Raw genomic sequence first — 17,579 nt, forward strand, 5'->3', positions numbered from 1 at the left:
ACCCAAACACTTTTGGTAAGTCCACCCTAGAGCTAATGAAACTCTGGTTCTACTTCAAAGAACTTCCTGGCAATATAACTATAGTTAAGTTATGATGCCAGGGAGCCATGTGATTTGGTGCTTCTTCCAAAGTTGAGCAAACTCAAACATCATGGCCGAAGAGTTCAGAGGAACCTTGGTGAAAGAATTCTGAGGTCGTGGATGATCCAAGTCAAAGATAGCAGGCAGATACACAATTCAGACCAGAATTTGGATTACAACCCCTGCCCCCGCTACCCCAGATATGTCAAATTCAGTTAACAGCCATGGCAAAGGTTTGATTCAGGCCCCTCTCAACTCTTGAAAGGTTTCTCCAGAGAACCTAATGTAATGATCTTCAGGGAAAGGCAGAATTGTGTTAACTCGCATCCGAAGTATCATACCCCAATGCTGTGTACTATGAAAATTCTCCTGTTTTTTTTCCTCTGATCTCATATCACTGATCTCAGCCAAGATGCTACAATGAAAAGAAACAGATTCCTAGTTAATATTTTTAATAAGAATGACTGTTCAAAATAGCCTTTACGAAATGTAGTAGTTTCTAATGGAAACGCCTCCTCTTTGTTTCAGTATCTTCACATCTCCCGTGAAATGTGAATTGTCCCTCACTGGAATCTGTTAGTTTACTGATACTCAATAGCAAAAGCTCCAGACTGGCCATTCAGAGTAGGATTGAGTACAAAGGTTTTCAATATTACTATAAGATCAATTATCTTGCCAATAACCATTTCTGAATCAGTATAAATAAAAAATGCTAATTTCATTCCCATAAATCTTGCTATATCTTCAGATTATTATGGATGATATTTTCTTAGATTGTAAATGATTCTTTCTTTTTTAACTGTACTTAAGAAATTTAAAATGTTTCTGTGACTCATCCTCAAGAACAAGATCTAATAATTAGACTTTACAATGGATTCATCTTTACTAATCTCTCATCAGCCTCAGTGAGTTAAAGCCATAATCTCATTGTTACGCTTCCCCAGATTCTATCCATATAAAATTGGTATTCCTCTTAGAAACTGGGATTCTAGAGATGAGAGCATTTTGATTGATACAGATGGCACTAACACTTGTTGTTGACTTGCTGCCCAAAAAACAAGCTGCTTTCAAGAGATGGTGCTGAATGATCATTCAGTACAGCCCATTTGATCTATTTTTAGATACTTTGGTACTTACTACCATAGTCATCTCACCGTGTCTTTAATGTATTTATCCTGGCCTCACTCTTGTGAGGTAGGGAAGTACTACTATCTCTAGTTGATAGATGGAAGCTGAGGCACAGAGACCCTAGGTGACTCACCTAAAGTGACTGGTCATACAAGAGGTCTTTGGCAAAGCAGGGAACTTCAAGAACATAAGAATGGCCATACTGGGTCAGACCAAATGTCCATCTAGCCCAGTATCCCGTCTGCCAATGCTAGGTGCTTCATAGGGAAGCCTGGTCTTTGTCTCTCACTCTCATCCTGTTGCCATATACAATTTGGAAAATGTAATTGTCATAAACAGATAGCTAAGGGTTAATGTCTCTTTCACCTGGAAAGGAGTAACCTGAAACACCTGACCAGAGGACCAATCAGGAAACAAGACTTTTTTCAAATCTGGGTGGAGGGAAGTTTGTGTCTGAGTTCTTCTTTTTTTTTTTTTTTGTCCTCTGCCTGTACTCTCAGCTATGAGAGGATTTTTTTCTGCCTCCTGCTTTTCTAATCTTCTGTTTCCCAGTTGTAAGTACAAAAGATAAAATAGTGATTTATAGGGTTTTTATTTTGTATTTACATGTGTGTAGTTGCTGGAATGTGTTAAATTGTATTCTTTGTGGATAAGGCTGTTTATTCATATTTCTTTTAAGCAATTGACCCTGTATTTGTCACTTACATTAAATACAGAGAGACCATTTATTTTTCTTTCTTTTTACATAAAGCTTTCTTTTTAAGACCTGTTGGAGTTTTTCTTTAGTGGGGAACTCCAGGGAACTGAGTCTGTGCTCACCAGGGAATTAGTGGGAGGAAAAAGTCAGGGGGAAATCTGTGTGTGTCAGATTTACTAGCCTGACTTTGCATTCCCTCTGGGTGAAGAGGGAAGTACTTGTGTTTCCAGGACTGGAAATAGAGTGGGTGGAGTCCCTCTGTTTAGATTCATGGAGCTTGCTTCTGTGTATCTCTCCAGGAACCCAAGGAGGGAACACCTGGAAGGGAGAAGGGAAGGGAAATGGTTTATTCCCCTTTGTTGTGAGACTCAAGGAATTTGGGTCTTGGGGTCCCCAGGGAAGGTTGGGGGGGGGGACCAGAGTGCCCCGAAACACTCTAATTTTTTGGGTAGTGGCAGCTTTACCAGGTCCAAGCTGGTAACTAAGCTTGGAGGTTTTCATGCTAACACTCATATTTTGGATGCTAAGGTCCAAATCTGGGAATATGTTATGACAGTAATGCATAGGAATTGTACTTTTCTACTTTTTTTTCCCCTTTATAAGGAGGCAGTATGGTACAGTGAATGTGGGCCTGGCCTTGGATGCAGGAGGTGGAGGATTCTATTCCTTGCTCAGCCAGGACATGCTCTGTATCCTTAATTTCTCACTTAAGCAAAACAAGCCATACAAGTGGCAAGTCTTAAAATGCTTTCCATGGAGTCATTGTCCCCATTGTCTAAGTGTTATCCATTTGCAAATTAAAAAAGCACTTGTGCCTTACATCTTGTGCAACTACCAGAACAAAAACAGAGGAAATAGCTAACAGCAGAGGGCTTTAGCGAAGACAAAAACTTTGAATTTTCTGACTTCTGTGGAACTAAGATCTCTCAGCTTCCACTATGGTAGGAAAATACATTCTAAAAGGTATAGGACAGATGGTGGGCCACGTGTAAGCTAACCACAGCACAACTCAGGAAGGCGCAAAGCAGGTACACGTTTTCCAAAAAGTAGCCAGGCAGAATTAGAGGGATTCAGAGAAGTGCGGTGAGCACATTTGAATGTAAATAATCTCAATCTTTTCATTTGAAAGTGCAATAAGAGGTGACATGATAGAAGTACTGTAGATCTGGCCCTGGCCTGTAACATAAGAACAGGGGCGGGAGGGGGGTGCAACTAAATTAAATTCTAGGTGGAAAATCAAAACTACTAAAGAAATAATGTTTTCAGCCCTGAGCCGAGGTAGCGGGGCTCTTAGCCCCTACAGCTGTCGGGCTGGACGGGACCGTGAGCGATAATCAAGCCCAGCCTCCGCCCTGAACCCCCCAGCGCCGCCTGGCGGAGAGCGGAGGCAGGGCCCGGCTCTCCCGCACCCTGCAGGAAAGCGGCGGTGCTCTCGCGCTCTGACGCGGTGACGTCCGCCGGTCATGCCCCCGGAAGTGCCCGCGGGGCGGGGCGGGGCGGGGCGCTGCCGGCAGAAACATGACAGGAGGCGGGAAGCGGAGAGCCCGCGCCGGGGAGCAGGTACCGGCCGCGGGCGGCGGCGGCTGGGAGCCGCGCCTGCTCCGCGGGCACCGCCCAGGGAGAGCGGCCCTCGGGCGCCGCGAGGAGGCGGCTGCTGTCACCGGCCGGGCCGCAGACGAGGCTGCTCGGAGCAGGTCTCGGTGCCGCCGGCGGGGCGGGCTGATGTGCAAGGCCAGGCTGTGCCAGGCGGCCGCGCGCCTGCTGCCCTCGTCGCTAAGGGCTGACCGGAGTTCCCAGGGTCTCCCGCGCCCCTCGGCTGTTAGGAGTTGCAGAGGTGGGACGAGTCCGTTAGACCTACTTCTGCAAGTCCTCCCGTCAGCGTGGCCTTGAGCCCCTCTGCATGCGTCTGGAACCTTGCACCCAATCTAAAACCTGTCAAATTCAGCCTGTGAAATTCCTACCGCTCCTTTGTAATCCCCAAAGAACTCACTCTCCTACGCTCCGAATTCCTGGAGTCCTGTTCACACACACACACACACACACACACACACACACACACACACACACACACACACACACACACACACACACACACACACACACACACACACACACACACACACACACACACACACACACACACACACACCGGCCGGGTTAACGTGTGTGCATTTCGTTGCTGTTTACTTGCAGTGTGAAAACACTAAAGAAGTCAAGAAGAGACGGTCCAACCAGGCAGATGTTCCTGATCAGCTGCGTCAAGAAGTGGAAAGTTGCTATCGGCTCAGGATGCCTGAAGACTTTTATCAGTTCTGGAAGTTCTGTGAGGAGCTAAAGCCTGACGGGCCAAGTGGTGGGTTCTAAAAAAAGAGGACTTCTGCATGCTGAATGGCTTAACTTGAGTTTTTTCAAAAGCGATCTGAAGGCAGTTTAGTGACACAGGCAAATGGGAAACTATTGGAATTATTTTTCCAGTTCAGAGACAGGCTAGCGTTTCTCCAACTTTGGTATAACTTTAGGCTGGGCAAAAGGTATATCAGACTAGGGAACACATCTCTATTTAAAGTTGTGTGTTCTCATGCCTTTGTCCACTTCGATTGTTAAGAAACTTACCTATTTGAGAGTGAAGAAGTTAAGATTAATTCAGGAACACTCTTAATAATCTGACCTTGAAAAGAATGAGTAAATTTATTTTTAATGTTTAGGATTTACTTATTAGCTTTCAGACATGCAGCCTTCTCATAAATATTTTTTTTTTCAGGTTGGCTAGGGGATGTTTGGGCATGGGGGAAAATCTGTCTCCTAAAACAGACTGTTTCTAGATGTTTTGGTCTGGAAACAACAGCTTAAAATAAATCGGAGATTGGTAGAGGCAAATAAAAACAGGTTATTTTTGTAAAACAAGTATTAGGGCAACATATCTTTGTGAAAGGAAAGGTATCTGAATCTGAGTGCTAAAAGCTTTAAATGCACAGGTTAGAGTATCTAGCATGAGGGAGAATGATTTTGAAGTCTGATTATTTGGCTTTTAGACTTGCTGTGTGATACCTAAGCAATGTGAATTTGAAATGTGCTATAATAAGCACAGCTTCAGTTTTGTTCATGTTACCTTTCCATTTGGACATGGAAATGCCTTATGGCTGAGATCTTGCTTCCTGCATGCAGGCAGAAATGTCAGACAGTTAATAATTTTGTTTTGCAGAAGCACTCCTATCAAGTATTGGACTTCAGCTAGTTGGACCATATGATATTCTTGCTGGAAAACATAAAAAAACAAAATCAGCAAATCTGAACTTCAACCTTCACTGGAGGTTTTTTTATGACCCTCCTGAATTTCAGACTATAATTGCTGGGGATAGCAAAACTCAGTATCACATGGGATATTTCAGGTATTGCATTTTATGTATGGTCCTTATATAATCAAGGTGTATTGTCTTTTTTTTTTTCTCCATTTCCATTGATGTGTGTAATGTAAGAACTGTGCGCCATTGCCAAATGATAGAACCTCTACTTATTACCTCCTTCCATCAGATAGATGACACATCAGTTGTCATTTTTAGTAGCTAACATTATAGGACAAAATGTATTGGAAGGACTGGTGATGAGAGTTAAAGACTATCTTACAAACTAAACAAACCCTGTTTTAATTGTAATGATGTTTTTAACTACTGCCATGATGTCCTGGAGCAAATGGTTATCTGCTGCTGGGGTTAGACAATGGAGATGAGAACTGTGTGTGGTTTTTTTTTTTTTTTTTTTTTTTTTTTCATTTTCCATACTTGAGTGTACCTGGCAACAATGGAAATATATGCTTCTGCCTTATTTCTTCTGTACAGAGCCACTTCTTGTCAAGATCTCTTTGCTGCTCCAGCTAAAGAAGTGGCTCTGGTATAATTATTCTGTATTCAAATACTTAAAGTTGTGCATGTGAATCTAGTGTGATTCAATACTGAATTTAAGCTCTTGGTGGTCTCTGCTGTTTGTAGTGAAGAATTATTATTCTAACTGGCATTCTCTGAGAGGCAAAGGATTGGAGACTGAAGTGGGTGGGGGGGGGGTGCCTAGAAAGGCCCATGGAAGTAAGGGAAGATTACATTTTAACTGTCCAGTGATAAATGTAAGACTTCAGGCTCCAGTGCTCCATTCAGCATCTCTTGTGCATGCTAACTTCACTTTAAAGAGAAGAACCCTACTGTTTGTATACATTTTGTTTTATAGGGATGTGCCAGATGAACTTCCAGCATGGGTTGGTGCAAACAAAGCAAAGAAAAACTGTGTAATTTCTCAAATTGGTGACAATGTATTTGCTGCAGTCAAGTAAGGTTTACAACTTCTGTTTCCTTCCTCTAAGCTACAAAAAAGTATGAATATGAAATACCTTACTTGTTTAAGTACATTTCTGATTGACTATTTCAACTCTCTCCTCATTTTCCCTCCTCCTTCCAATTTTTGATGATTTGGAAAGGGTCAGTATTTTAATCTTCCTCTGCTTTTGAAGGTTGGTGAGTTGTGGCAGCTGGCACTGTTCTTCTATCTCTCACTGATTCACACACCTGTGTAGGTTTTTGACTTTGAAAATAATATTAGAGAAACCTCTACAAATACAGATACCTTTCATAAGATTACTAGACACAGAGTAAATTGGCTGATCAGTCTTGAACTTTGTGGTTGTACTAAAATAACCAGAGTTGCTTTTCTTTATAAAGTCCATTGTGTGTGTCTGTAGGAATAGAGCTTTTCAGCAGAAAATGATGATAGAGGTATTAACAGAAGCCATGACTTTAAAAAAAGATTGCAGGTTGCATTTTGAAATGAACTTTTGAAGGGGGATGAAACACAATGGTGAAAAGAATTCATATGCAGAACATTTTACTAAACCAAGAGTGTCCATCTCTACCTTATACAATTGACTTTTACATGTTGGCAAGGACATTTGTCATTCTAAAACATAACTAACAAATAAAAACTGTCACTACTAAGCTGGGACAGGATAGCTTTCTTTTGCAATTCATAGGAGATCCACAAAGTTTGAATTGCTCTAGCATGATATCCATGAGATGGAACTGTAGATATCTTTTGACCTTCCTGAAATCAAAGTGAGGGGAAACTAGGTAAAATTAAAACTTAAAGCTTTATAGGGAGTGGTGCACATCACCAAGAAGTATAGGTGTGTACTGAAAGGACACTGTTCCTCAGACACCTAAACAGAACACTTAGTTTACGCAACAGATGGTTGGACAGGGATGTATTAAAATAAAAATGTATATTGTGTTCTGGCCACACAGGTGTGTCCTTCCTCCAAAGTCTTGGTAGGTTCCCACTCTTGGGGTAGGAGCTTACTTTGCTTCAGAGCTCTGAGCCTTTGAGGTTGCCTTTAGTTTTTCAAATATACTATGTTTGGACTATAAACAGCTTAGTCATGGTCTTCCCTTCTGATATGTTTCAGACATCCATGTTCTTGTTAGTCAGTTTCTAACTGATTACACTGTGTTGAGTTCTTTAGCTGTAAACTATTATTGCAGTGTGATTTTATTTGTGCATTGTTCTATTTTCGCTTAATTGAATGATGACTTGTTTACTCAAGCTCATTAACTTTAAATACCTTTTTAATGGCACCATTTATTCCAGATGTTAAACACCATGACTTATTAATGAATAATGCTTAAAAATAATAGCCACTCTTTTTTTTTAGAGAGCAGAGTGTAAAGCATCCTGAAAATATATCTTTAATTTAAAAATCTTAAATTTTATACTTCTGTAGATACCTGTCTTTTTTTTATATTTTTCTTTCCTGTGGATTAAAATAATATAACATGGCTTGAAGAAAACAGGACACCCTTTCAGCCACCTATAATAATTTTTCTCACAGGAAGCCTCTTTGCTGATACCTGTGCTCATGGAGTGAGTTAGAAATGCTGCCAGTATATTTTCTCTCTGAAAAGGAAGAAACTTTGTTAGGTCACCACATCAGAGATGGCCATAGCTGGAAATGGGACACTGAATGGAGTGTAGCAGTGCTCTGAAGTAGAACCAATCTTTTTTTTTTTTTTTTTTTTTTTTTTTTTTTTTTTTCTCATGCATGTCTGACTGGGTCTTGCTCACATGCTCAGAGTCTGATTTCCCTATGTGGGGTTTAGGAAGGAACCAGATTGGCAGTAGCCTTGGGTTTTTTCCCCCGCCTTCCAATGGAGTGTGGGTCACGTGACAGAATTATCTGGGTATATCTCACTTAACCAATTCCCTGCCATTGCAGGGGCCTCAGGCATTGGTGCATCCCGGTTCCTCTTTGTCTCTCCCTGTGACACATGGTAGGTTAGTCTCCTGTGAGCTGTAATACTTCAGTTCTTGCGGGTTTATTGTGCAGGGGCTAGGTGGTGGTAGCCACCTGTTTTATATACAGGAGGTCAGACTAGGTGATCTGGAGGTTCCTTGAGCCTTGAACTTATATTTTTATATAATTTAAATGAAATAACATACTTGAAGCAACACACAGGGACAATAATGGTTAAAATGTTATAGGGAAAGCCAGCAGTGATCTCTGTTTTGTTGCCTAACACTTTTTTTCTGTTAAATGGTCTTGTGACCTTTTGCAGCAGGGCTCCTGTCTTTGGCAGGGGACAATGCCATGAATTACTGTTCAGATCTGGCTGACAGACTGTTGCAGAAAATCTCCATTTCTGTGCTATGTCTTACATTGTTACTGTTTAATTTTAGCAGCATACCAAAACCCCTAAATGATTTAAGGCTGGGTGGCTACTTTGGCAGTAGCATATACTGCAGTAGGAACTCTCCAATGCAGAGACTCAGCCAGCTGCTGCCAAAGCAACTGCATCGGTGGAGTGGGAAGAGAGGTGAGGCTTCTCTGCCCACATTACCTTAGTCCATTGGGTTACCGGATGGAACAGGGCCCCTTAGCTGCTCAGAGCTAAATGAGACCTCTCAAAGAGAGACAAATGTCCTGGTTCTCAGCTAGCATGGATGCTAGACTCATTTCTGTTACTGGTGTTAAGTCTTCATCTGTTGCAACTTTTGTTAATATCAACACCTTATACCTCACAGAGGGTTACATAATCTGAAACGAGAATCCAGTTCTCTACTATGGCGGACCCAGATTCTATCCATTTAAATGTATTGCCTCTCAGTCTCCTGTCTTTTGTCCTTCATTATGATTTATTTTTAATGAAACTATTTATGCAAAAATAACCCACTGTTTCATTGTCATGCATGTTCTTCCTAGAAAATAGCCTTCTCCAGCTGTCAGCTAATAAAGTCCCATAACTTAAGTGGTAGATAGAAGTCTGTCTTGAACATCCATGGTTCAAACCTTGGTGGCAATGCATGATGGCGGCTAAGGCTGGTGAATGCAGCATAAGAAAATTCAGTTCTGGCCTTGCATCTGCCATCAACTTCATATGATGAGCAAGTCACTTAAATAAAAATTTTGTCAGGTTACACACCAGTTGTGTGTTCTTCATTTTCTGGATAATCAGCCTGAGACACTTAGGGCCTCATTTTCAGGAGCACTCAAAACTGCCAGGGGTGTCAACACCTCTGGGAGAGGAAAAAAAAGTTAGTGTGTGAGGCACTCTGAGCCAGTGATAAGCATCATAGAAAAGACCAGAAGAAAATGAATAACTTTGTATTCCAGTCAGGGTTTGGATGATATGTAGCAAATAAGGCATGAAGCCACTCACTGAATGATTACAATTAAAATTCACAGGTGCCTCAGTTGATGTGCACTCTCCGGCCATGCACATATAGGAACAGGTCCTGTAGAAATAGTATGAGCATGTAACTGAAGACTGCATCATAATATATGTGCACAAGGCTATACAGGCAAACTTAATTCTAGCATTTCCGAATTTTTGAGTGCTTGAATGTAACCTTATAGCTTTAACATGCTATCTTTTTTTGTATGAAATGGTTATACACATACACAATCTTTGATTAGCAAATTTTTTGATTAAGAGATTAGGGGACTACTTATGGGAAAAAAAAAAAATCTAGATCCTGAGACAGGTGACCTGCTGTGTAATGAGTCTTCCTTTGTTTCAGATTGTTTTTGTCAAAAAAGCTTAAGGAAGTGACAGATAAAAAGAAAAATGGTATTTTGAAAGACATAAATGAAAACCTTACAAGAACAGCAAAAGAATTGGGTTATTCGCTGGAACAGAAAACCATGAAGATGAAACAAAGAGATAAGAAAGTATGGCTTTTTTTTCTTCTTCTTCTTTCTGACCAACTAGGTAGAAAAGTGGCTCTCCTTAAACTAATTCACTTTAGCTTTCTCTCCTCTTCAGCTAAGACACAATCTCCACAGCATTGACTAAGGGGTGATATTGTCTAAAAAGTCTGAAGAGTTGCTCCCCTTGTTCCTTCCTGTGCCTGAAAGGTGGAGGCTGTTGGCTGCAGTTTTCAAGAGTACAGGATATCAACTCAATCCACTTCTAATACTACACATAGTGGCTCACTGCTACCAGATTGCTATGACAGCATGTAAATGTCCTCTTGTCGACATCATATGATGTCACCATTATTCTAAAATGGTTGTTTGGTATACACTTATTTTGGAGGAGAGCTCTAGCATTCCTGTATGGCTGGTTTGGTCACTGAGTCCTAGCTCAATGATTGATTGATTGATTTTATTCTAGATGGGCTGCATAGATGGCAACCTTTCCTGTGAAATGTTATGCCATGTAGTTTTGCAGGAAATCTCTCTGTATCATGGGGGCTGCTTACTGCCTCCTTAGCACCCTGTCCTGGCCAGGAGTGCTACTGCAGCTCCCCCACTCCAGTTTTCTACTTCACAGGGTGCCTTAAATTTTACACAGTCCAAAGATTAAACTGGATCCCAGCTGGGGAATGTTTTATTCAGTTCCTCCAGTACACACTGGCCCTTCAGGCCACAACTCCAGGTCAGTGTCTCTCTCCTCTTAGTTAAGGGGGTTCCCAGCTGTTTCCTAGAGCTGACTTACAGTTCAATTTCTCTGCAGGAGCCAGTCTTACTCTCTGCAGCTGCTTCTTCAGCCAGCAACAGGCTTTGTCAGGCTTCTGAGCATTCCCCAGCTCACTGTCATGCCTGTTGCATCTGGCAGTATCAGCTCCTCTCAATCCACACGTACTTCCTGCTGCATTTTAAGTTGGAATCATCTGATTCCTCTCAGATAAGCCTCATCTTTAGAGCCCTGCAAATATCACTTTATCCCTGTGGACCATGTTTGTGAATTGGATGCAGATACGAATTTGTATTCACGCAGAGCTCTACTCATGTAATCAGCGCTGGTTTAGTCCCAGGCTTTCCAGCCCAAAGACAAGCCAGCCTGTTACATGTTCCAACTCCATACTACCAAAAAACAAACCCAAATTCCCTGTGCAATCTACCACTAGCTGAAGGAGGAGTAGTGCTGAGGTCATTCTTCATCTGATGTCTACTGGATGGCAGGATCTGACCCATCTAAGTAAGCCAGCCAACTGCCCACCTTTTTTTGTTGTTTTTTAAGAGCTATATAATCTTCCAGTGTTGGGAAACAATACTAATGTCCCTTTGAGAGAGTACCTGCTGCTTAAACAGCCACTAGCACCTCCTTGTGCAGTTCCTCTGTCAATTAAACTTGCCATTTTTAAAAGCAAACATTAACTTTTAACTGGCAATTACTGAAGGTTGCACTAAGGAAGTAAAGTGTAGAATTACTGAAGTACAACAGCAATTTTTAATATGTATATCTTCAATAGGCCAATGATGAAGAGCTACTAACATGAGTAGAGAACTTCTAACTGAATACCTGCTATCTGTATGGGGGAAGGGATAATCTCAAATTTGACCAATTTTTCAGGTACTACAGATGAACCAAATATAAAACCATGTCTTTTACATGTGTAAACTTGAAATAGAAAGTATATCCACCAGTGTGTTTGACTGGAGAGAGGAAAAAAGAAAAAAAAAAGAGAAAATAGGTGAACGCTATAAAGCCACTGGTCAGCAGTCCCTTAACTTTTAGACAAAGTCAAATGACCTCTATTGTTTAACAAGGAATTCTTAGACTGCTCTTAATTTTGAGGTAGACTGCCTTAAGGCACATGCTGCGAGAATACTTGGAAAAGTCAGTTTGACTAAGGGATGTTTAGGGGCAGAAATTAGGTAGAGATTAAAAACTCTTCAGGCTGGAAACAAGCTGAAATTAGCATACCTGATGGGTCAGTTTTTGGACCAAGAGGGTAATAGTAATTTGAGGATACTGCAAGTGAGACTTCAAGTTTGCAAAAGACACTAGAAGTAGATGCAGACCAAATGAAGAAAAATGAACATGAATTTTGATTATTTAGACTGAGTCAGCACTGTATAGCAATGCAAATGTGGAATGATGTAAAACAGCGTGGTTTCTTGCTTCTAGTCTAATGGAGAGAAGTTCTAAACTGAGCTAAAGAGCACACTGAAAAGAAAAAGCAAGGGAGTCAGGATGTTTGTACATGTTGAGGAGGTAACTGATACTCACCCACAGCTGTAGAAAAAAGGTCAAATTGGATACATTGTAGTTAGGAGAGAACCTACAAAACAAGTGGTGGTATTACCTGAAGAACTTGCAAAGCTTTCTGAAATAGCATGAAGTACCCATCTCTGTTTACCCAGGGTCAGATATTCTTCCCTTAGAGCAGTGGGTCTCAAACTCTTTTTCGTGGACCACTTGTAAATTGCTGAGGGTCTCAACGGACCACTTAATCTTCCAAATGTTGTTTGTACCAATTAGCCAACTATTGTAAAGCGCTTTAGCTAAGGCATTATATTAAAAACAACAACAAAAAGAAACCTCAATAATGTTTGTTTTTTATTTGTAGACCAAAATACACAGCTCATAGTTTTTAATATCAGTTGTCTTACCTTTCTAATGCGATAGATGTGCCGCAGCCCCTAAGCTGGGGCTGAGAAAGCGGGGAGATGTCTCTCCCTTGCCATGGTAGCCCCTGAGCTGAGGCTGGAAAGGAGGGGGGTCTCTCCCCCGCCACAGCAGCCACAGAACTGAGATGGAGGAGGACCATGTCTCTCCTTGGCAGCTGCAGCCCTGGAGCTGGGGAAAGTCGCCTCTTTCTCTGGCCGTCGCAGCCCTGCACGTCCCAAATTCCCCCCACCCCTCTCGTCTCACCCTACTGCCCCCTCGCAAAGATAGGCTTCATAAAGTCAGTACTACTCAGTCTTTCTCCTGACAGCCCCCCTCCTCACCTAATAAAGGTTTAAGAGCTAGGGGCACAATCAAGAAACAGGGGTAATAGAGTAAATTGAGATACTGGAAAAAACTTATCAACACATACATACATAGACCAAGTGGTCTTTTCTTTTAACAAACTGAAAATGCCTATAAGGGGATAAGAGCCAGTAGCAGTGTGTCTTGTTCCTTTTGACAGACTATGCAACAAATTATTGTAGCATGCATTTAGATTAGCATTGCCTTCCTTCGGCGATTGTAAGAATCACTCTCTGCTCCCCCCGCACCCAGTCCACCAATTAGAATGTTCCATCACTGTAGGGTTTACAGTTGGGTAGCTGTAAAATGCTGCAGGGGGTGTACCTATTTGATTCGGAGGCAAGAGTGAACACTGTGTGACATAGTGTCTGGAGATTCAGGCTTCAGGACCCAAAGTTAGTTTATCTTCTGGTTGACCATTGGAGGTGATGTGCCAATGGTATAGCTTGAGCAAGGTGGCATCTTTTATGTAGCTGATGTTACTTTGATCTTACTGCGATGTACCATTTTCTTTCCTTTATTCAGGTAGTGACTAAGACATTCATGGAGCGGTCTGGTTGTGCCTGTAGATAAAAATGATGTTGGGTACAGAGAACTCCCTGAAACAAATGGTAAACTGTTTGGTTTTTTTTAATTTGTTTTTAAGTAAAAGCACCCTTGTTCAGACCCTTCTTCTGTTTGTCAAGTTGCACACAAACACTTCTGCTGGCTGATGCAAATATCTAGCCTGCATTTATACTAGGTAAGAGTATTAACAATATTGTGGGGAACAGAAACAGCTGATCTTTTATTGTCATACATATTCAAGTGTTAATTTTTGGTTTGAATCAACATTTTGTTTTAATTGGATGAAAACCACAGTCCAGTGAAATACTGAAAACTATCCTGAAACAAGCAATTGAAGCTGACTGCATCATAATGTAATTGCTAAGGAACAGGGCTGGCTCCAGGCACCAGCTGCAGATTCACGGGCGGCATTCCGCCCAATCCTAGGGGCGGCATGGCTGCGTTTTTTGTTTGTTTGCTGATCCAACTGCCCTGTAGGGGGCAGCGGCAGGGAGGAGGAGTGCCCTCCTGGGGGCGGGCTGTGCGCTTCCGTCTGCCCTAGCCAGTGCCAGGTCTGTAGCAAGCCCAGCAGGGCAACCCGCGTCCTTCCCTGCCCGCCGACCGAAGCAGCGCAGAGCCCTTCCGGCAGGCGGCGTGCTGTTGGGGCCACGAGGCGAGCGCCCTGCTGAAGCCTGGCTGTCCCCTTCTCTTTCTCCTCCATCCCTCCCCCCGCTGCTGGGGCATGTCTGCAGCACAGGGAGTCTCCCTGCACCCAGGCTCCAGCCGCCCCGCAAGTTGGTGGTTAGGTTTTTTGTTTTTTTTTTGTTGTTGTTGTTTTGTTTTTTCCTCCCTGCTTTGCTCTCCGGCCGTGCCACAGGTTTTTGCTTGGGATGGCAAAAAAGCTAGAGCCAGCCCTGCTGAGGAAACCATTTAATTTTCATCTGACTAATAAACAAGAGCAGGTTTAAGTGCCATAAGACTTCTTTATGACACAAGATTTCACTCAGCATGTATACTGAATCTTCAGGAGGCAGCACCTTGCAGTATTGCTCTAACTTCTGAGAACAACCTGAAGTACCCCTGCTCCAGAGCAAGTAAACTCTCAACTGTTTCCACCCACAAATCCAAAACCAGACTTTTTTTTCCCTATACCCCATATTTTAGGATTCATTGTGCTGCTTGAGTGAAAAAGATCATTGTGCTTTCTATGGCCGAAGTTGGTACATACCTAATTCAGATGTTTATTTAAAATGTGAACTCATTCATTGCATCAGTGTGGAATGTACTTTTCTTCATTTATAATTACAGCTAATCTTAAAAGAATTTGTAAGGCCATTGTGGATGCTCCTAGCGATGATGAGAGACTGAAAGCCTTTGCACCCATTCAGGAAATGATCACTTTTGTTCAGTTTGCTAATGATGAATGTGATTATGGAATGGGGTATGAACTGGGAATGGACCTCTTTTGCTACGGCTCGCATGTAAGTATTAAAACGTACACTTAAAAGTTGCGGTTTGGGGTAGAACACAACTTAATTTGGGGGCTTTATTCTTACCAAAAAACCAAGTTGACGACGACATTTGCTATTTTACAGAAGATACAATAGGCCCTCAGTTTGTAGTTGCTTTATGGCTTATTCATACTCAATGAGACCATCTGGTGTTTAAAGTTGTTTGACAGTGTTCTTGCTTTCCAATATCACTAATTTAGCAAATGTAGTACATGTGACTTGGCAATATATATAGTCATTGTGCAGTTAGGCACCTAAAAATGCAGATGGCTAGGATTTACAAAAGCACCTACATCTTTAGGCACCTTTTGTAAATCTAGCCCACTATTATCAAAATTGGTATTGACTTTTTTTTTTCCCTAGCACTAAGGCAGTGGTGCCCAAATTTTGTGTGCCACACCCATCCCTTACCAGTAATAGAATTTGTCTGCCTCCTGCCCCTGCCCGTCCATTACAGCACAGTTGGCTCAAGAGGAGCCTGGGGGCAGAATTGGGGATGGGGGAGGAGCTGGGGCTAAAAGCAGGTTTCTGGCAGATGCAGTTCCCAGTATACCCTTAGAGGAGGAGAGGATGGCGTACAGGAAACTGTGCAAGCCTGGGACCAAGGATCAGGCTTTCTTCCTCTGGATCCGTGTTTTTCTGGGAAAGGAGAAGGCCCCAGAGCTGGGCTCTGGAGGAGTTGTGGGTGCCTGCCCCCCTACTTGGGCTGGGGGGGAGGGGACAAAGAAACAGGAACTGGGTTGTCATAGGCATTTCTTTAAGTCTCTACTTCTAGGAGAATTTTTGTGTCTATATTGTTAGACATACTTGCTGATAAGTATTTTGGTAACTTTTCAAAATAATGAAAACTAGCTTGATTATGTAGTGTTATTTTATATGTAGAATGCCCACAGGAGTAAACTGTGTTGAATTGTGTTGCCCTTGCCAAAGGGAAACGTCTATTCTTAATATAGATGTGACAAACCAACAAGTGTGCTAAGTACAAACTCGGATACCCCCTTTACTAGAGTGAAGTTACAACTGGATGGATACAAATAACAATGCTTGTGAACAATAGTGTGGAAAGTCATAGATTGGATTTTGCCACTTGAATTATCCTTGTGTGCTTTACATAAGTGTCACTTTGAACAAGGGTGGGGGTAGACAGGAGCAACCTTAACCATAGTTCCTTAACTTGTATTCAGTCCTGATCTAGAAGAAAGCTAAATGGCTTTCTCATTGTGTAGGATAAGGTTGAGCTCTTGAAGATAAATTAGGGCCTGTCTTCACAGTCAGAAGAAGAGATGATTGTTTGCTGTTCTATCAGCCAAACGCTGCTAGCTCACTCACTTTTCCCCCCTATAATTTGCAGTATTTTCACAAGGTGGTTGGTCAGCTGTTACCACTTGCATACAACCTTTTGAGAAGGAACCTCTTTGCTGAGATTGTTGAATCACATTTAGCTAACAGAAGTGAAGAGAATGTGGACCAACTAGCAGCATGATCCAAAGAGAAGAGGGCTTAAGTATAAAAGTTTCAAATATTAGTGATTTTGTTTTTGGCATAAGGGTTTTTCAATAGTAATATAAAGTAATGTTTGTGTATGGTAAATAAAAATTTTTTAAACAAACAAGGCTAGCTTTCTTTATGTACCAAAGAAAATAACAGCATGTCTAGTTCTGGCAGAGTTAGAACAGCAAATCCTAATCTTCACTCAAGTCTGAGTCATGCTAGGGGAAGCAAAAAGGTACCTGTGTCCAACCTGATTTCCCCCTTACATGCAATGCACATCTCATAATAGCAGGAGTAGAAAAAATGTAAAATAAAATAGCACAAGTCAGACATTAATCCAGGAATAGCACTGACAGTTGAGCCATCCATTTTAAGAAATTGTTAGTGATGGTTTAGAACAGTTTTCCTCAAATACAGCAAGCTAGGGGTTGCCCTGCAGCCAGGGCAGTTTCAGGGAGGAGGGAAGAGTATCAGCACCTCCCCTTCCTTGCTGTTGCTCTTGCATAGGCCACACAACCCTTAAGGAGCAAGGTTAACTGCAAGAAGGAGGGTGAGGTGAGGAAACAAAAGATTGGGGGGGCTGGTAGAGGAGCAAGGAGGTGAGCCAGCAGCAGGGGAAGGCTGGCTGCAAGCGGATCAGGGGGATGCCTGGCAAAGGATTAAGGATGCAGGTGGAGAGTGTCTGGCTAAAACCAGGGGAGGGAGGAGGTGAGCAGTGAACCACCCACAAGTGGGAGTTCTCAGTGCAGGCACCAGGGTACCTGTGGCAGGGGAGGGAGGAGGCAAGCAGCAGGTGGCAGGCTCTGGAAGGACCCAGGAGATGGGCAAGAATTGAGGAGGTGAGTGGCAGACACATAAGCAGAGCCCCTCTTGGTGGAGGCTAGCCCC

At 42.3% G+C, this 17,579-nt stretch overlaps 1 protein-coding gene across 1 annotated transcript; it reads left to right on the forward strand.

Annotated features, from left to right (window-relative positions):
* Positions 1-3,380: 3,380 nt before the first annotated feature.
* Positions 3,381-16,818, forward strand: LOC115651906 (histone PARylation factor 1). The gene is given in 9 exon segments (XM_030563202.1): positions 3,381-3,466; positions 4,100-4,259; positions 5,109-5,295; positions 6,125-6,223; positions 9,962-10,112; positions 13,669-13,685; positions 13,687-13,754; positions 14,998-15,170; positions 16,552-16,818. Coding segments are annotated over 9 exon segments (1,029 nt in total). The 5' UTR covers positions 3,381-3,424; the 3' UTR covers positions 16,684-16,818.
* The last annotated feature ends 761 nt before the right edge of the window (positions 16,819-17,579 follow it).

The sequence above is a fragment of the Gopherus evgoodei genome, chromosome 5 (genome assembly GCF_007399415.2).
Source record: "Gopherus evgoodei ecotype Sinaloan lineage chromosome 5, rGopEvg1_v1.p, whole genome shotgun sequence".
Lineage (NCBI taxonomy): Eukaryota > Metazoa > Chordata > Testudines > Testudinidae > Gopherus > Gopherus evgoodei.